We start from the raw sequence: 21760 nt of genomic DNA on the forward strand, positions 1-21760 counted from the left end.
GTGTTTAGACAGGACAGACTATACCAGCCGGGTCAGGTATAAACAATACATTTCATTACAAATTATATTACAAGCGATCTTCTTTACTTTTGTGCGAATTCGGACGTTATTATTATCTGACTTTCATCTTCGGTGCAATTTATGTGATTACTGTCAGTTGGTATTTAAGCTATATTTCATTTGTACGTGTAATGGTGTTGGGAGTGGAGTGCGAATGCAAAGAATATTTCTGTATTTAGATATATTCAACATTATTGATTATTTTATGATTTTAACAAGATCATTCACTATCTAAGAGCATTTTACCATTACCACCCCTCTCCTCTCAATATAATGTTTATAATCATTAATTTCCGGCATTGAATATGGCTGCTTCGAACCCTTTCGCATGGATTTAAAATGTAGAATAATACGCTACATGTAAGAATAAAAAACAAAAGAAAGACAAGAAAAGAACATGCACATTCATTTTAGCTCACCGGGACGACTATCCGGAGAGCTACATGTATTGTAATGACCCCAGTGTTGGCGTCGGCGCCACTTTAAGGAAACATTTTAACCTGGGTTATATCTTCTAAACCAAGGGGGTAGGGGTTTTGATATACCCCTTATTGATTCCCCATGAAGAGACCTTTGATGTGGTACCAAGACTTTCGACCTTGTGACCTTGACCTATTTTTTTAAAAACTTCAACCTGGGCTATATCTTTTGAACCAATAGGGATAAGGCTTTGATATTTTACATATATAGATGCCTCATGAAGAGACCTTTGTTTTGGTTTGACCTAACGACCTCTAACTTTGAGGTACTGTTCAAAAACTTTATCTTGGTTATATCTTTTGAACCAAGAGTGATAGATCTTTGATGTTTCAAACATAGATGTCAATTTCTTTTGTTACCAGAACTGTCAACGTCGACCTTGGACTTTGACCTATTTTTCAAAAACTTTTAACCTTTTGAACAAACGGTTAGGTACAGTCATCTGACAACTCTTGTTTATATGTACATATTAAGCATGTTATTTAATTGTTTAAGGGTTGCTGCTCAATTTTTTTCTGGGTAATTCATTTGTTAAAGTTTGATGACATCTAAAAATTCCTTACCACAAAGTACTTTTTATCTAATATATTGTACCTGACAACTTCATATGACGTGTGAATTGTCCCGAGGAAAAGATAAAGATTTGGGGTATTATACTGTGGATATTTATTAAGTTCTGTCTTCACACAAGTTTTACCTTTGAACTTAAAGCACGTCAGTCTTTAAATTGGTCTAAATGTTACTATGGCAACAATTTTATTTGTTTTAGAATATCAATATTGTGACTCTCATACAACTTTTCAAAAGTTACATTGCTGTCTGGCTTAGTATTTGCGATTGAGTTTGATTATTTCAGAATGTTTTCAATAACCAGTCAGATTTTTAAAAACTAGATTTATCCTTATTGTATCCATGGGAAAAGCAAATCTATGAAGAAATATGATCCAATTTCTTGTGGTATATTTAAGTCTCTGTAGGACCACAATGTAAACTAGTCATTTGTACTAATCGTGCTATCCTGTCTAAATAAAGAATTTATTATATATAATAGCATATAAATTGGCATGAAATTTGATTTTAAAAATTGCATTTTAAAAGTACACAAATATCAATTTTGTTAAATTACAACTATTCATACGATGCATATTATTTTTATAGAAACGTTATTTTTTCATATTTGGCAATTTGTCACCATGGCAACCAGGACCCATAGCAACAAAAAATGGTTGAAACATACTTTTGGTCATCTGATGTGAAATCATAAAATTATATAAGACTTAATAAGATAACAAGGACCATGCATGGCAAACAGGTTTAGGTGGCTACCGGAATAAAAGCTCTACAAGCAGGAAAAAATGCCCAACTTGAAGTATTAATATATTTACTATAATCGAGAGTCCAAAGACAGAATTTTGATATATCGTAAATATTCTTCTTCTCTATAAGATGAAAGTAATTTTGAATAAATCAAAGCGTTACTTTTTGACTACTAGTTAAATCAAAAGTTATCATTTTCTGCAATTTATCAAAATCTGGAATCGTGCCAAATTTGTGACCTTTGTGCACTTAAACGGAAGTAAAATTTTAGATTCCCACTAAACAATATGAATATGCATATCCAGTTGTTTTATAAACTGTGTTAATTTTTAAAAATCCATTTTCAATAACCTGTTAGAATTTTTAAATAGAAAGGGTAAAATATACACAATTTTACCCTTTTGTCAGAACAAAAGTGCTATTTTTAGTAACATGGCTGCAAATCCCTATCCAATGACTACACCCCCGAAAAAAATATGCCAAAGTATTTGATATTGATGTACTTTATTACACTCAAAAAATGTTGTTGATCCGACAACCTTGCTTCCATCACATTTTGCATAGTTTTCTCGTAGACAAGCTCTTAACAGTAAAAATATTACTTCTAAATCGTATGAGTTTTATATAAGAAATCTTTTTAGGTGTATAACAAAGATAATTGATTATTTATGGAAAATATAAATATTTTCAATATCAAATTGTTTACCAGATTTTTTATAATACCCAGTGAATAAAATTACTCCTGAAAATATATTTCTATCATGCACAAATTTTAATGAAATAAAGATTTTGCAAAAACCCATGACGTCACACGATGGTAGAATTACTTTAAAAAGGTATTTCTTTCGCATGTAAATTCTGAAATTCTTGTTTCATTTAATGAATCATTTTGTCAATATATATAGTCTATTATTTTGTTTCCACTGCACACAAATATTCAAAAGAATCCATGACAGTCTGTGTACAAGTTAAGTAACTCGTGTAAGCATTCATTTTGCATGCCATGAGTCTCTCGCTCTTAAATTTGTATTGACCCGGAAGAGTGTCCCTTGTTTCCCATAGAAATGCGCTATTTATTAACACATTACTTCTATAAAAGCTGTGTGAAAATCAAGACTTGGCGGTTTAATGTTTTTATTGTTTATTTTTACTTTCTTTTACAATTTAAACATATGCATGTATATAATATATAAATGAATATAGATCTGAAATTCACAGAATACTGCCCTACATAGGATTGAACAAAACATTAAGAAAGTCATACAGAAAAAATACTGCCTTACATGCACACATAGGTATATTTTACAAAGATTGTAGCTTTTATAACATGTATGTATAATATATTATTATGACTGACAATATATATGGTACGTATTGCAAAGCTGAAACAAAACAGAAAACAAAAATAGGATCCAAAGAAGCTTCTTCCGACATATATACATGTACTAGAGTACCGGGCAACGTTTACCCCGCCCCAACTGTTTGGCAAAGGGTAAACGTACATCGAGACTCTGGCCTGGATTTCTCAAAAAAATCTAAAAACTTAAGTTTGAGTTTTCTTTTAATTGAGCTGTCAAAATTTGAGTAAAATCTCAGACTTGAGTCCAAGTTTTAAACTTAAGTTCTTTTCGAGAAATCCAGGCCTGGTTTGTCAGTTTGGCTGACTTTAAAAAATTCAATATAATAATTATGTTAAATCAAGACAGATTACAGACATAAGCAGATATAAGTTTACTTTTCCTTTTTTTTTTTTTTTTTATACCAACGATCTACAACTTATATAAGGTAATGTTTTTCGTCGACTCTGATATGGGTGCGGAAACCAGAGTACCTGGAAGAAACCCACGTGTTCGAGTGGGCGACCACAATAACCTCTCGCTCACGGGGATCGAACTTGGGCCTCGGCATTTAGAGGCAAGCGTAAACCACTACGTTACCCGGGCACCTAAGACTTTCAATAGGGCTTTGAAATTTCGATGGAACAGAGAACGCAGTTGTTTGTTTGTTTTTTCATTTCTATTTCTTTGAATTCTAAACAAAGGTAAATTGATTCTTGACAGCAATATGATATTGTAGTTGAAGAAGGAGATCGAAGTCAATCGGAATATTCTTCTTTTAGTTACATCTTGATCAGTAACCGGAAGTAGAAATATTAGTCCTTGGTAAAACTGTGCTATCTAGTCAAATCACTAACACCGCTACACTAGTGCTCATTTTCACAACATCGGTGCAACACTGTGAATTCCGACATGCAGTCATAACCTTATGATAGTATACAGACATTTTGATATAGGTCTATCTGTCATTTTGTCTCTCAATCCATTTACACATTTGGTCATAATATTTAACCATGCAAAACAAATACTTCATAAAAAGCCATTCCGTGGGGATCCGGGTAAGAATAGATCCTCAGTACCCCCTTGCTTGTCGTAAAAGGCGATTAAATGGGGCGATCCTTTGGATGAGACCACAAAAACTGAGGTCTCGTGTCACAGCAGATGTGGCACAATAAAGATCCATCTCTGCTCAAAGGCCGTAAGCGCCGAGCATAGGCCTACATTTTACAGCCCTTCATCGGCAATGGTGACGTCTCCATATGAGTGAAAGATGTTAAACAATATACAATCAATCATAAACAAGAGGCCCTTGGGTCGCATTGCTCACCTGAGCAGCAGTTCCTAGCAATAAACAAGCTTGAGCAAAACTATCATTATACAAGCACATTGGTTCAGAAAAAAACTTTTCAAAAGTAACGACTAAAAATTCATAAATTATCAAACTTAATTATTTAACTTAAATTATCATATGCCCTTGTAGACGGATATGGCATTTCATATTAACAAATTTCATCTATGGATGCTTTGTGCCGAGTTTGGCTCCCTATACATTCGCATATATAGTTTTGATCCTCCATTGTGGCCCCAACATTGATTTAAATCTCCACTATGTCAGGAAGCTTTATTTTCTCCCTCTGTGCCCTCGTCCGAAAATAAATATTTTCTTGACTATTTGATAATAAAACAAAACGGAAAAAGTGAATAGGTTGGTTGCGTTCTTTACAAGATCACTTTTAATAAGCAACATCAAATCGACAAAGCTGAAAAATCACTAATGAAAGCATATGAATTCAAAACTGAACATGGGCTGGGTGGGAGGGAGGGCTAAGGCACAAAAATACAAAAGCGACCTTTGTTGCTTATAACAAACTTCGCACTGGCCGAAAACTGGCCAGTAGTAGTATATATACTAAGCACAAAAGCGCTCGTGCATGAGCTCATAAACCTGCGAAATGTATTTACGGAAAATAACGAAAAATGACGAAATGTAAAAAGTAAAGAAATAAATTTCACGTAAATTTCAGCGTTTCTGGCCCAGTGGTTCTTGAGAAGAAGATTTTTAAATTACACCACAATATTTTTGTCTTTTTGTGATCATCTCCCGTTTGAAGGGGGCATGACCCTTCATTTGAACAAACTTGAATCCCCTTTACTCAAGGATGCTTTGAGCAAGGTTTGGTTGAAATTGGCCTAGTGGTCCTGAAGAAGAAGATGAAATGTGAATAGTTTACGCCGACGAACAACGTACAAAGTTTTATTAGAAAAGATCACTTAGCCTTCGGCCCAGGTGAGCTAAAAAGTCAATATAACGAACAGCGATCAATATCATAAATCCTATAAAGAATACAAAAGCCATGCTTTGCTAGTTGAAAGGACAGAGTTATTGTTATATATGTGTAGGACCGCTAAAGATCAAGGTCAAATGTACCACAATAAAACAAAGCCATGCACGTGGGCATTTTGTTTCCCAACGACATCTTATTTTAAATCGTATCTTACATGAAGTACATATCAGTATACTTGCGTAGTTAATAATTGAGCATTGACAAGGCTGCTATTATATTTTGTATCAGAAAGTTACCGGTACATCCTGGTCCTATAAACGTTTACCTGCCTTATTAGAGAGTGGACACTGATCCCCTAGTGTTAGAACGTTTGCTTCGGTGTCCCGGGTGCGATTCTCGATCCCGGTGCAATGTCATAACACGCTAAACATAGGTTGTGACTGTTCACGCGTCACGCCCTCAGTATTAGAAGGGAAAGTCACGTGTTTTTCTGGGTGTGATTTGAATAACGTGCGTTGGTACGATAACAAACCCTATACTACTGCAGCCCTATGCGTCATACATCTAGGTCAAAATATGTGACAATTCTTTTACAGCTGGTGGTTGAGTGAAAAATTTCGAATGGGACATAAAACAAAAATGTATTTTAGATAAAACACGAAATTTTGATTTGTATAAACTGTCATTTTACATACAGTATGAGATCATCGATAATACATTGAGTTGTGTTCTTTATTCTATGTAGACAAAATGTACTACACTGTACAAGAACAAGAGGAAGATCGACAACAGCAAAAAACGCAAAATTGTCTTAAAAGTTGACATTGAATTATTTTAACAAGTGCCAATTATACACATATTACATAGATTACCTGCATCTATATCAGGGCCGTAAATTAACCTTCAATTTGGAGGAGGCAGGAAATTAGGCGGGGGTCTGGGGGCACATTTTGTGCACACTGAACACGTTTCGTGCAAAATCCTTGATTCTAGGGCCTTCTAAGATGTTACTTGACTAACTCATTCTAAAAGAAAGATTTGGAATGCTTTTTAAGGGAGGTATCATGTTCTTAGTTATTGGAAACAACATAAATTCTAATGAACTTTAAATTTTAATTTTTTTTTGGCTCAAAAGTTGGAGGAGGCAGCTGCCTCCTCCGCCTCCATGTAATTTACGGCCCTGCTATATGTACATGAAATGAAATAAGGGTCCCTTTGCATCTTTGTTGTCATGGGTTAAAACAGACAAATTCTTCAGTTCAGTTTTGAGGTCTTTGCATCGGCCTCGTTAAAGAACCAATTCTATACATACCAAAATAATTGGATTCTTTAATTCGATACAAATTTTCTTGTCCTTTTATCCGAATGGTTAAGGAATCTCCTCTCCGGAGAAAGAAGACATCGGACGCCTGCTCGACATCGTACGTCAATACACCGTCTTTACTTCCTAGAAAAATTGACAGAAGAACGTGTTCTTTCTCACTGTATCTCAAGATATCGATGCTTACGTTGCCATGACGAACTGAAGTTTGCGTCACAGCAAAGAAGATGACGTAAAATCCACCTTTTTGAATAATTATTTTGTTTCCGGGAAACAGTTGCAGTGTGTCACGCTCGTTTGATAAAGCCTCTTTATGTGCATCACCTAGAGAACAAGATACCTATTAGTCACACATACTATATTTTTCTCACAAAATTATGCAATTATTAAACATGTTTAACAACTGTAAGAATTTCTTTTTAATCTTAATTTAACCTCCTCATGTGTATACGAGGTTCTAATCTATCGGTACTGCTGCAAAGATAAATGCATTTACTAATCTAAAACTAACAGTTTAACATTATGAAATAAAGAACTTGTATTCAATTTACCTTTCTTTGGGTGCGTCGAAAGGTACATAAACATGCAGTCATTTGATTTCTGTCCCATTTTTTCTGAGGTTAACTGCATTACAATAAAAGACAAGTTCAATATAATGGTCGAATAGACAAATTGTTTAAGTTGATTTTTTTTATCCTCCTGCAAAGTAAAGGGGACTGCATCAATGGCTTGTGTCGTTATTAAATGTATGTCGCAACAATAGCGATAGCTTGTATCGTTTGACATGCCATACGCTATATCAATAGCTTGTATCGTGTTAAATGTGTGTCGCCGCTACAACAATTGTTCGTACCGTCATTAAATGTGTATAGTTCTTGTACTGTATGTGTGTCGCCGCTACATTAATAGCTTGTATCCTTATATCAAATAGGTGTCGTCGCTACATTTATAACTTGTACCGTTATTAGAGGAGTGTCACCGCTTCACTAATAGCGTGTATCGTTATAAATGTGCGTCGCCGCTACATTAATAGCTTGTACCGTTATTAGAGGAGTGTCGCCGCTACATTAATAACTTGTATCATTATATATGTGCGCCGCTGCTACATTAATAACATGTATCATTATTAGAGGTGTGTCGCCGCTTCATTAATAGCTTGTACCGTTATTAGAGGAGTGTCGCTGCTACATTAATAGCTTGAACCGTTATTAGAGGAGTGTCGCCGCTACATTAATAGCCAGCGAAGCGACGCGACGAGCTCGCTCCAATGATTACGCATTGAAGTCACGTGGTTTGCTCTTTCATCAGCTGAAAAATGATGGGGACTACCCATAATACATCCGGAAAAATGTCACCGTCACTGTGGTATACTTCATTGACAACCCCGTAGATAAAACAAATAAATAGTTTGGAAAGTTCCACAAATGATTTTAAATTTCAAACAAGCTTTCCCATACCTTTGTACGTTTTGTTGTGGATAATTGATTGGTTTGAAAGAAAAAAATATTGCAGCTAATGATGACGTCACAATGCACTGTTTACATCAACCGCGTTATATTTCCCGCGTTAAAGGAAATGCCTAAAGTCGTGTTGTAAGATGTCATGGGTCTTCGCTAGTCTCAATGGTCACACCGTATACATATTAGCTTGTACCGTTATTAGAGGAGTGCCGCCGCTACATTAATAGCTTGTACCGTTATTAGAGGAGTGTCGCCCCTACATTGATAGCTTGTACTGTTATTAGATGTGTGACGCCGTTACATAAATAACTTATACCATTTATAGAGGTGTGTCGCCGCTACAATAATGACTTGTATCGTTATTAAATGAGTGTCGCCGCTACATGTACATTGATAACTTGTACCGTTATAAATGTGTGTCGCCGCTACATGTACATTGATAACTTGTACCGTTATAAATGTGTGTCGCCGCTACATTAATAGCTTGTACCGTTATTAAACATGTATCGTTATTATATGTGTCGCTACTATATCAATAGCTTGTATCGTTATCAAATCGGTGTCGCCGCTACATCGATAGCTTGTGTCCTTATTAAATGTGTATCGCCTCTACATCAGTAGGTTGTATCGTTATTAAAAGTGTCTCCCGCTACATCAATAATCTGTATCGTTATTAAATCTGTATCGCCGCTACTCCTTATTCGATATGTGTCGCCGCTACATCACTAACTTGTACCGTTATTAAATATGTGTTACTGCTACATCAGTAACTTGTACCGTTATTAAATATGTGTTGCTGTTACATCAGTAACTTGTACCGTTATTGAATCTGTGTCGCCGCTACATCACTAACTTGTACCGTTATTAAATCTGTGTCGCCGCTACATCATTAACTTGTACCGTTATTAATTCTGTGTCGCCGCTACATCAGTAACTTGTACCGTTATTAAATCTGTGTCGCCGCTACATCAGTAACTTGTACAGTTATTAAATCTGCGTTGCCGCTACATTGTAACTGGTTAGGAATTTGTCCGAAATTGATTCGCCTTTGTCGGACCCTTGTCTCCCCCCCCCTCTCTCTCTCTCTCTTTCTCTCTCTCTCTCTGCGAAAGCATGACGACATTTTTATCTGTCATCAAGTTGTCACAGAAATGTCAAGCTTCTTTTAATTCATTCAGGCTTTGACATGCATATTCGTTCTGACAATACCTATTTTTGCTCGCTACCAAATTGATTTGCATGTTAATGTCCCACACAAACAAAAATGAAAGAATGCGCTCCTACTTTATTTTTTGTAATTGCTTCGAAAACGGGGTTGAAATCAAATGAATATGAAATCAATACATATAACCGATAAAGCTGAAATGAGAAAATCTCTCTCAACATGTTTTCCTACTGTACTTGTGTCCATACATACCTTCAGATAAATAAAGCCCAACGCAACCCGAAAACTCACAGCTTCAAGTGATTTCGTTTGTTGGCGTAGTCATGTTAGGTAGCCAGTCAATTGAACCCTGTTGTTATTGGTATCTATTCATATTATTCGATATGAGTGATGCATTCGGTCTTCGTTTTTTATAAACACATGTAATTAATAGAAATTTTAAAAAATGATTTTTTTTCTAAGGGTAAAATAAGCTCGTGAGTATTGACAATTCTATAAAAGCCTAATCTGGTCCCTCATGCTATGTTCACACTATCACGATTCGCGCCACGATTGAAATCGTTGTCTTAATTGCGGAATAATCGTGCTGATCGTATCAAATCTTACCCAATTTTGGCGTCAGCCGTGACAATCGTGTTGATCGTAGAAAAAAAAATCTTGATTGTCCACAAAAATTTCTATGATCAACACGATTAATTTTCATCGTTATAATCGCATCAAATCGTATTGCATAGTAACAAAGCGCAACATATCGCATCTAATCGTGATGATCCCGGTCGATGTTTTACAAGGTGAACACCACGCTTTATTGCGATGTCCCACGATAGTTATAATATAAGCATACAGTAGTGCTGCAAATGCCACGTTGTCATCATCCTCAACTTCTGTCATTTTCAGTGGTTGTGTGTTGCATTGTTCACTTTCTATGTGCTACAAAATGAAGTCAATGGTCAGTCGAACTGTATATATACCCGTTGGCGTCCAATCGTAGCTCAAACAGTGATCATCTTCGATCCTCATCGTGAAAGATATCGCGATCACAATCGTATCATATCGCAACATAGCGCATCGGTTCTTGTTTAACGTATCGTAACGTATACGAACATGATCGTCCCAAATCGCGAACCCGGATGGAAATGATCGTTTGAGATCGAAGTCCAATCGTGAACTTGATCGGGACAATCTTATCAGAACGTATGTGATCGTATCTGAACGATGTTCAGATCGTGTCACTTGAAATTTATCTATCGTGACCTTTCCATATCAAAGCGCAACAATTCGTACAAGAACATATCCATTCGCATCACCTCGTATCCAAGCCTGAAATTCCAGGAAAATTCCGCGATCAGCTACGAATGATCAATTGTGACGTTCGTAACGGATCGCACGGCAGTGTGAACCAAGCATTACACCCCATTTCAGTAGTGAAGTGTAAAATCAGACCAGAGTTGAACGTCGTGAATTTCTTCAATGTTCAAACCTATTTGAATAATTATTATTTAACTGAACTGGGATGATTCCATCCAAATTATTTCAGAGAAATATTTGGAGGGATATTAAAGTATGAGTATCAAAATGAACTGGGGTTCGAAATGACTGGCTACCTAATATGGCTACGTCAACAAACGAAATCCTTTGAAGCTATGAATTGTCAGGTCGTATGGGGCTTTATTGAATATTTGAAGGTACGTTTGGACACAAGTATAGTAGGAAAATCTGTTAAGAATTTTTTGTATAAGATTTATGGGACAGCGATGCAAGAATGCAGCGATCTAAGGCCTCAACCGTGAGCATTTTTTCCTGCACCGTGAATCGAAGGTTTTTATAAGGGGTGGATCTGTAGCTCTCTGATCTGTCCCAATATTTTTTATGTCCCCCTTCAAAGAAGAGGGGCATATTGGTTTGCACCTGTCGGTCGGTAGACCACATGTTGTCCGCTCAATATATTGAGAACCATTCACTTGATGATATTTCATAGGTGGGTTGGTTATGAGTAGAAGAGGACCCATATTGTTTTTCAGGTCAAAAGGTCAAATGCCAATTTACTCTGGACATAGGAATATAATGTCCGCTCAATATCTTGAAAACCCTTTGCTTGAAAGACATCAAATTTGGCACACTGGTACATCCTACGGAGTAGATGACCTCTATTGATTTTGAGGTCATATGGTCAAACTGGGCATAGGAATATACTGTCCGTTCAATATCTTGAGAACCATTTGCTTGACAGACATTAAACTTGGTACACCAGTACATCTTCAGAAGAAGATGACCCCTATTGATTTTGAGGTCACATGGTCAAAGGTCAAGGGTCAAACTGGACATAGGAATATACTGTCCGTTCAATATCTTGAGAACCATTTGCTTGACAGACATCGAACTTGGTACATTGGTACACTTCAGGAGGAGATGACCCCTATTGATTTTGAGGTCACATGGTCAAAGGTCAAGGGTCAAACTGGAGATAGGAATATACTGTCCGCTCAATGTCTTGAGAACCCTTTGCTTGACAGACATCAAACTTAGTACACTGGTACATCTTCAGGAGCAGATGACATCTATCCATTTTGAGGTCACATGTTTAAAGGTCAATGGTCAAACTGGACATTGGAATATACTGTCTGCTCAATATCTTGAGAACCCTTTTCTTGACAGACATCAAACTTGGTACACTGGTACGTCATCCCTATTGATTTTGAGGTCACATGGTCAAAGGTCAAGGATCAAACTGGACATAGGAATGTACTGTCCATTCAATATATTGAGAACCCTTTTCTTGACAGACATTAAACTTGGTACATTGGTACATCATCAGGAGAAGATGACACCTATTGATTTTGAGGTCGCTTGGTCAAAGGTCAAGGGTCAAACTGGACATAGGAATATACTGTCTGCTCAATATCTTGAGAACCCTTTGCTTGACAGATATCAAACTTGGTACACTGGTACATCTTTAGGAGAAGATGACTACTAATAATTTTTAGGTCACATGGTCAAAGGTCAAGGGTCAAACTGGACATAGGAATATACTGTCCGTTCAATATCTTGAAAACCCTTTGCTTGACAGACATCAAACTTGGTACACTGGTACATCATCAGGAGTTGATGACCCCTATTGATTTTAGGTCACATGGTCAATCCACTCTTGCCATAGGAAGATATTGTCTGCTCAATATTTTGAATTGATGATACTACTCTCAATTAAATGATGTGTGTGTATAACCTTTTTCAATTTTGCACCATGAGGGGCATATGTGTTTTACAAACATCTCTTGTTTCAGAGAGAGCTCTACAGTTCTGCATCTAGCAGCAGCACAGCCGTTGAAAATTTCACATGGTAAGAGTAAAGGCTTTAGCTGTAGAATAGTTATAATGTAAAAGTTGGTGAGAGTCAAACACAATTCAAATAATCATATTGCTATTTGTGATGTCTCCAATAGACAGACCAAAACAAACTTACTAGCCGAATGCAATATTATCAGCAGGTTTCGACCAACAACCTTAATCTTTCAGATCTTTCCAACTATTTTCCACATTAAAACAGTAAATTTATTTGGTTTTTTTCACTTGGGTGCCCGGCAGATTGCATATCTTCATCCATCATTTCTGTGATTAAAATGTCACGTGATACAGAAACTATTTTCCGAGCATAATTAAAGGTAGTCTGAATCATTCCGGCGTTTGTATTTACTCCCCATAAACGTCTTGGTGCTTTGTTTAATATTTTTCTGCACTCAAAGCTTGTTTTATTGAAATTCTGATCAAAATGCTGATTGGTTAGCTCAATGGGGTAAGAGTGTTTGTGTCCATAGAAAATACTTTGAAGTGAACTTAAGAAAATTTAGATATGCTTTTCCTCTGAAAGAAAAACAAGTTCAGTGTTTAGAACACATTTCCTCCGCAAAAAAGATGTTTTGAACTCTTCCCAGTGCAACTGTCATATAAGTCGAATGTAATGCGTGGTATAACTGGGTTTTTTTTTCCACATACCCCTGATAAAGAAATGTACGAGTTTTTAATTTGACGTTATCAAAAACACGTCTTATTTTAATAGCATACCAATAGATTTATGAATTATTTACTAGTTTTGTGCCATATCACGGGGTGGGGGTTGTATTCTCTATAGGAAGCGCCCAGGTGTGTGGGGAGTAAACATGAACGCCGGAATGATCGTAACTAATACGAAGCTTGAGTAAAGCGCCATCTGGTGAGAGAATGTTTTATATACAGGTATCATTGCGTGGACCCCGAGTTCCGATTGGCTCCGTTAAAAACGTACATGGGCAAGCTGACTTTCCCACAATAGCATCCGGTTTTCTCCAATAGCATCCGGTTTTCCCCAATAGCATCCGGTTTAACGTCGTTTACATTTTTTTTCTGCTTGGACCTCGGGGTCCACAGAATAAAGCGTGTTATGGAGAAAGGCACCTTACGCATGCACAAGTGTACGCTATTTGAATCGGGATTCACCTGCTGTTATGATGTAAAACTTATACGGTACTAATTTTGATGCACAAGATGCACATTTCGACAAATAATGTATCTTCAGTGATGCTCAACCGAAATGTTTGAAATCCGAAATAACAATGTTTTACAGCTGTTTTAGGGGAAAACTGTGTGTCAGAAAGTAGAGTCAAATTCGTCTAAGGATAAGAGCTATGCGTAAGGGAGATAATCCTTAATTTTGTAATGAATTTCTAAATTTTGTAACATCAATTAAATGTGCATCCGTATTTTCAAGCTGATAACAAAGTACTTAGCTACTGGGCTGTAGAGACCCTCGGGGACTAACAGTCCACCAGCAGAGGCCTCCACCCAGGGGTCATAATGTAAAACTTATACGGTACTAATTTTGATGCACCAGATGCGCATTTCGACAAATAATGTCTCATCAGTGATGCTCAACCGAAATGTTTGAATTTATCTGAAATAACAATGAAGTTTTACAGCTATTTTATGATATAAACTTTAGATTAATGAGTACGTGTTGAGGAAAGGAATACACCTCTAGCCAGTGGCGGATCCAGACCCTTTTCTAGGGAAGTTATGACCCAAGTTTGTACCTTTACCGCCAAAAAGAGGGGGGAGAGTGAAGACATGAAAAAAATACCATTTTTGTTAAAGATATCGAACGAAAGGGTTGTACCAACCACCATAACCTTCTCTAGACCCGCCACAGTCTTGCAACAAGACTTATAATAGAATATCAGCATGTTTCAGATTAAAAAGTTTTAAAGTAAATTTTTATTTCAACCTTGAATATTATGTTTCTGTTAGAAACACAGGCATATGGTCCATACACGTATTGCTGTCCTGTTTTAAAGGACACCAACTTGTTAGACTATAACATCGAGTAGTTACTGAGGGGACAGGGGATTACCCAAGAACTCTTTTCTCCAGTTCCCATTGATATTTGTGTTGTGGTTAGCTAAGCTAGGATAAAGTGCACGTCCTATCAATATTAATTCGTGAATTTATGATAAATTTCCATTTCTTCCTAGTCACCTGGTGGCCGCACTTATAAATAAAGTTTATTTTTATGTGGGCCTTTCTAAGTACTGAATGCACTCAATCTCACAAATTAATGGATTCTGCGAGCACCGTTTCCGGTTCTAAACATTAGTCACAGTATAACAAAGACTTTCACTTTCTATTTCCATAAAAGAATTAACTCATGAATGTTTAACTAATGTTAATTTCACTAAACGAATCCTACGGATTTAAACACGAGTAAACTTCCACCTGTATACCCGGGTGTATCACACATATACTGTCCCTTTAAAATTGTCCTTCAGTGACTTTAAGTTGCATAGCTAAGGCGTGTGTTTGTGGGAAATTATGTACGGGTAAGCAACAAAGATCATACGGAATTCTGCATACAGGATATGAAAAATATACGGTACTTTAAATAATTCAGGAGATATTGTCTACGTTAACTTTTCTTAAAATAGGTCAAACTCCAAGATCATAAGGCCGAAGACTTTGGTACCACACGAAAGCGCTCGTCACAAGTGATGAACACATGAATTATGATAGCCCTAATTAATTTGTGAAGGTTAAAGTTTTGGACAGACAAACAGGACAAAAGCAATATGCCCTCTGATCAGTTCGCCTCTGATATACGGAGGTACAGTATTGCATTAGTTTTATTTGAACACACATTTTGGATCTAGGACGAGTAAAGACATTTCAATCCCCTACACAAAAAGAGATCTTGTGTAAACTTGATAAGTTGATATGAGATATAATATTGTACTGAAAACAAGAATGTAGTATCATGCAGGTTAAAAAAATTAAATGTTTTGATATGCGTTAACACTTCGTTTGCCAATCTTTTTTCTCTCTTTTATTTTTATCAACCTGCTGTCAATATTTCTTGGAATCCAAATGGGAATTACCGATTATCTCTCTGCAGTTATAAATCAAAACTACATTGTACGAATTACGATATTGAATTTAATGAAGTTGTATATTAAATACACCATTGCAGCGTTGCGAACCTACAGATTGATTGCCCGAGAGAAAACTTGCATACTGTAGAACTCATTGATTTCAAGATTTTTTACGGCTCCCCCAGGGCCCATACACAGGTAGTATTTGTACAACAAAATACCGACTTCAAAGTGTTGCAGGTATATACTTGATTGACACAAGTTATATTTGAATATGGGTAAATGAGCGTGTTATATTAGAGACTAGTTACTGCAAACTACGGGAATGTTCGTTTGTTGTTATACGTCTCATTCAACAATTTTCACTCACATAGAGACGTTACCAGCTTAAGGCGAAGTGCCACAAATTTCGATGTATACATGTCGCTCAAGGTCACAGCTCACACACACACACACAGAGAGAGAGAGAGAGAGAGAGAGAGAGTCGTTCTTTGTGCCAGTGTTTACCATGACAAGGGACTACCCGTTCTTAAGGTCATATCCGAAAGACCCATGACTTTCTCTTCTAACGCCGGGCGCTTTACAAAGAAACAGTTACTACCTTCGTTCGATGTCTTCGGTTTAACGCGGTGCCGAGATGGAGACTTCTAGCCACCAAGTTACATAACGCCATCATTGTTCACAGGTATGACACTATATAGAATAGCGTTACTGCATGGTAGCACATTTCTGTCCCCTACGTGAAAAAACTTCTATATATATTCTATGGTCGTTATAATGATCTAGTTTGCCAATATAACCTATCATTGGGTCAAATGCTGTCTCACGTGTTTCATACCGATTGTTCGGCCATTGTTTGACTACGCATTACTCTGTTTACCTGATCAAGACAGTGCTCACGGCGGGTGTGACCGGTCGACAAGGGATACTTACTCATCCTAAGCACCTGATCCCATATTTGATATGGCCAGGGTCCGTGTTTGCTTAACTCTTTATTTTGTATTCCTATAGGAGTTATGAGATTGGTCACTGTTCGTTGTATTCGCCTTTCATAGTTTTCTATACCGCCACGGTGGTCTAGAGGTTAGAACGTTCGCCCCGCATGCGGAAGGCCGGGGTTCGAATCCTGGCCGCGACAGACGTAAGTCGTTAAAACAGGTAGTGACAGCTCCATCATCAAACGCTCGGCATCAGGTGTGAATGTATCGGAGATGACCTTAAAAACGGATTCCCCGTGGTACGCTAAAGAACCCTCACTGCTCAATGGCCGTAAGCGCCGAGAAAAAGCCACAATTTGAAGCCCCTCACCGGTCTTGGTAACGTCTCCATATGAGTGAAAAATTCTCAAGAGAAACGTTAAACAAGATGCAATCAATCATATGTCAACATACAAAATAAATGTGCTGGAATGCAACTTATATGTGTATCCATGTCGGTATGCAAATTACAAAAAATGTTTACGACTTTCGTTTAAAATGAAAACATGCATACAACTGCACTTACACCAATATATGGTATACATGCAAGTAATTAATGTTAACATGCAACTTTTTTATGCCAACATGTAACTTATTTGCGTTAACGTGCAAGATAATTATAAAAACAATCAGCAGAAATAAATTGCATGTATGTTGCATGTTAACGTACATGTAATTATCTCATACTAGTATATCAACATTGATAAGTTGCATACCAACATCAATAAGTTGCATTTTGACATAGATATCGGCGTAAGCATGTGCGGATCCAGAAATTTTCCCCGAAGGCGAGATCCACCACTGTCAATTTTCCCTGAGAGTCCAAACCTATTTTAGGAGTTTAAGATTTGGTATTTTACAACGACTAATGTATAAAAGTACATGTCAGTAACATTTTCACGTAAAACGAGCTTTTCTGAATACTTTTTTAAATCTTACATCCACATATTATCATAGATATGTTCCATGTTCGGATGACTATTTTGCATGTTAAAATAACTAGCATGGATGTTCGGATAACTATTTTGCATGTTTGAAATAATTAGTATGCATGTTCGGATAACTATTTTGCATGTTTGAAATAATTAGGATGCATGTTCGGATAACTATTTTGCATTTTTTGAAATAATTAGTATGCATGTTCGGATAACTATTTTGCAAGTTGAAATAATTAGTATGAATGTTCGGATAACTATTTTGCAAGTTGAAATAATTAGTATGCATGTTCGGATAACTATTTTGCAAGTTGAAATAATTAGTATGGATGTTCGGATAACTATTTTGCATGTTTGAAATAATTAGGATGCATGTTCGGATAACTATTTTGCATTTTTTGAAATAATTAGTATGCATGTTCGGATAACTATTTTGCAAGTTGAAATAATTAGTATGAATGTTCGGATAACTATTTTGCAAGTTGAAATAATTAGTATGCATGTTCGGATAACTATTTTGCAAGTTGAAATAATTAGTATGGATGTTCGGATAACTTTTTACATGTTGAAATAATTAGTATGGATGTTCGGATAACTATTTTGCATGTTTGAAATAATTAGGATGCATGTTCGGATAACTATTTTGCATTTTTTGAAATAATTAGTATGCATGTTCGGATAACTATTTTGCAAGTTGAAATAATTAGTATGAATGTTCGGATAACTATTTTGCAAGTTGAAATAATTAGTATCATAATGGATGTTCGGATAACTTTTTACATGTTGAAATAATTAGTATGGATGTTCGGATAACTATTTTGCAAATTGAAATAATTAGTATGGATGTTCAGATAACTTTTTGCATGTTGAAATAATTAGTATGGATGTTCGGATAACTATTTTGCATGTTGAGAAGACTCTCCCCAAAATCAAATTATACATGTACATATGTACAATACTTTAGCCAAGCAAATCGAAGCTTACCAGACGTGTCAGAATCTTGAATGATTTTGAATTTTCCTTACAACAGATCTCATTTGAACTAAGTCGAGAAGCGGTCAGTCTGTGTCTCTTTTCCTCAGTTTTACATTGAACACAAACACTATCCTTCCCGCACTCCTTCCTAGCTTGTATCTGAGAGGCGGAGAAGAGCGATGTTTGTAACGATTTGTCTAACGAATCATCGCTTCCATTACGTGCGACAACGAAAATAATTAAAGCAACGAGCACAATGTTAAACGAAAATGAAATTGTCAACTTGATATACCGACAGTGTTCACCACTGCTTGGGCATTTACCTCTGCACAAGAGGACACAGCATGATTTTACGTTTCTATGATCAAATGTTAAAAATGTAACTTTTTCCTGATGAATCCCCGCCTTTTCAATATCACCTTTCTTCAATGAATTTTCGACTAACTCGGAATTGACGTCTAATTTGGAAGTATTTTGGATTTGATCCGCATCCTCTTGTACGTGTAGTTCCTCGTGTTCATCACCCTGGTCTTGATCGAATTTTTGGGCATCTAGATTGCCAGACATTATGGCTCAAAATACTCCAAATCCATTACAAAGAGAAAATAGAAGTGCATTTCTTGTTACTGTGTGCCGCAGCGATTTTAAAAAACCTGCTGTACTTCACACACTAGCTTTATGTTTATAAACAGATCTGACCTACATATGGATGTGATATCGCATGCATTTTGGCGCAAATCAATATGCATTTTACAGTGAGTTTACTTTCGTTTTGAGTTTTCGGAATTAAAACAAGAGGCCCATGTTCTAATGTAATTTAAACCATGTACTTATCTCGGCATGTGGAAATGAGTACATATATATGGAATGGACTTCATATTTTATGTTCGATCATTCACACAAAGCAGATCTATTAATAGCACAAATCTGACAGCATTTTATACCACACAATAGATTCAGGTATATCACAGGGATACTAGGTTTACAGTGGTGTCGTATATATATTGTCGCATATATGTATCATATATCGTATTGTGATCATAACACGAGAGTGAGCAGATACATGTATGCATGTTCATGATGTTTTAAAAAAACCATTTATTGTACTACTACTTATAGAATATACCTATATATACCATTATTGTATTAACTATTTACTGTATATTAATGACAATTGTGTGCTATTCTATTTTTATAAGGAGAAGAACTCGTAAGTTGCAAGAACTTGTTTCTAATCCTTTTGTATATAGTATATACAATAAAATATGTTCAAAACAAACAAAACAAAAACCAGAAAGAAAAACCTTTTGCATTTGCAATAGATATAACTGATAGGTATGCATTGAATAAACCAATACATGTCGATTTATGAACTAATTAAAACTTAGAGCCAGATTTTAACATGTCGCTAAATCATAAGTTTTTCTCTTACATGCTGTTCACTAAACAGCTGCTAAAGAGTTGAATAAGTTTAAATACACTTGCATGGTCTTTTGAAAAAGTAACTTGATTTATTGCAATTCCTAGCTTGGCGTGGAGTAATAAGGACGTGTCAGTGCAACACGAAACCGTCCTCTACCTCATTAAGATTGCAGAATCTACACAGTCATATAGTCCTGCTATCCCCAGTATATATGTCCTATTAAATTCCGAGACAATGAAATGACAACCGAAAATTAAGAAATATGAATAGTTTATCTTTTTATGTCAAAATGTCTCTATATATTTTAAATGTAATGTTGTCGCCTAGATGCAAATTGGAGAGGGTGGAGAAATATTGAATGAAAAGGTCTGTCGGCTTGAAGCATCCCAAATGAATGTATTTACAATAATGAAATGTATTTCTGAAGTAACACCTAAATCTAGTTTGCAGGGACTATAATGCTGTGAACGTGCTACATGCTACGGAATATAAGAGAATATTCTTAAAATTTCAGTGGTTTTCCCCACTAAATGACCCAATATAGCTGGCTTCAACTTTTGACCCAGGGACCAGAAATTGCTGTAGATGCCCCCCAACCCATTACATGTATAACTAAGCAGCGATTCTCTGATGTAGACTTTCGGATTACAGTATTTGCTTGGGGTCCAATAATTTCAAAGATATATTGTGTGTTCACTCTAGTCTATGAACTCCAGAGCCCTGCCCTGAACTCAGGGGCTCTGAACGATAAACGTCCTCTCTTTATTATTATTACAGGTACATCGTACAGTTTGATCGAGTTCCCTTTGATGTCCACTTGTCAAGAAGCAATAAAAAATATATTTTCCCATTTAATCCCGGGTTGTGGAACGAGAACGAATAGACTCATTTGCTAAATTATAGCAGTTGAGGCAGATTTAGTTCTTGGAATATTTTTGAAGATTGCAGTTAACACCTCAAGGATAAAATAACAACTACTGTACAACCTCAGCGGGAAGTTAATACACCAGTTCCCAGCGATTAAGCTAAAATGGGATCTTCGAGTATTGATTTAGTTTTGAATGGGTGGCTTTGTAACGAGGAACTCAGGGGGACCAATCAAGGGCAATTAAATTGGAATTACTTGTTATGTTTCCGTAAGCACTGATGCAGCTTATTAGAATTTTGTCTAAAAAGCGAAAAAATATACATTTATGTAAAGGTAGTAATGTATAATGCAAAGACTACGTATGTATGCCATACGCGATTGGAATTGCGTGTCATGTAATTTCATGTCATTCAATCTTCTTCTTTTGGGGGGGGGGGGGGGGGGGGGGTTCAAATTTAGAACCTCATCACACCACCGCTTACCAGTGGAAGTTGGGAGATGGATAGGTATCTCTCATTGAACATTCATATAATCTATGTAAAAAATAAAATAAGAGAGAGAAAAAAAGACAAGTTGTAGCCACTGAATTTCATTATATTCTAGAATGTGAAGAATCGTCGAAAATACATGAGCATTTGTTTTATTATATAATGTAGATATTGTAACACTAGCGATATATTTCGATTTTCTGAATTCATTTATGATAATTTCAGAAAAATGAATATTTAAAAAAAAAAGGAATTACAAAAACCCTCTACTTACAAA

General features: G+C 36.2%; 1 protein-coding gene across 1 annotated transcript; it reads right to left on the reverse strand.

The window, feature by feature from the left end:
- Positions 1 to 2974: 2974 nt before the first annotated feature.
- Positions 2975 to 21727, reverse strand: LOC125658130 (uncharacterized). The gene is made up of 3 exons (XM_048889268.2): positions 18714 to 21727; positions 7352 to 7424; positions 2975 to 7124 (listed from the first exon to the last, which is right to left on the reverse strand). Exons 1-3 carry the CDS (start codon positions 19269 to 19271, stop codon positions 6739 to 6741), a joined length of 1017 nt encoding a protein of 338 aa, XP_048745225.2. The 5' UTR covers positions 19272 to 21727; the 3' UTR covers positions 2975 to 6738.
- Between the last annotated feature and the right edge of the window lie 33 nt (positions 21728 to 21760).

The sequence above is a fragment of the Ostrea edulis genome, chromosome 9 (genome assembly GCF_947568905.1).
Source record: "Ostrea edulis chromosome 9, xbOstEdul1.1, whole genome shotgun sequence".
NCBI lineage: Eukaryota > Metazoa > Mollusca > Bivalvia > Ostreida > Ostreidae > Ostrea > Ostrea edulis.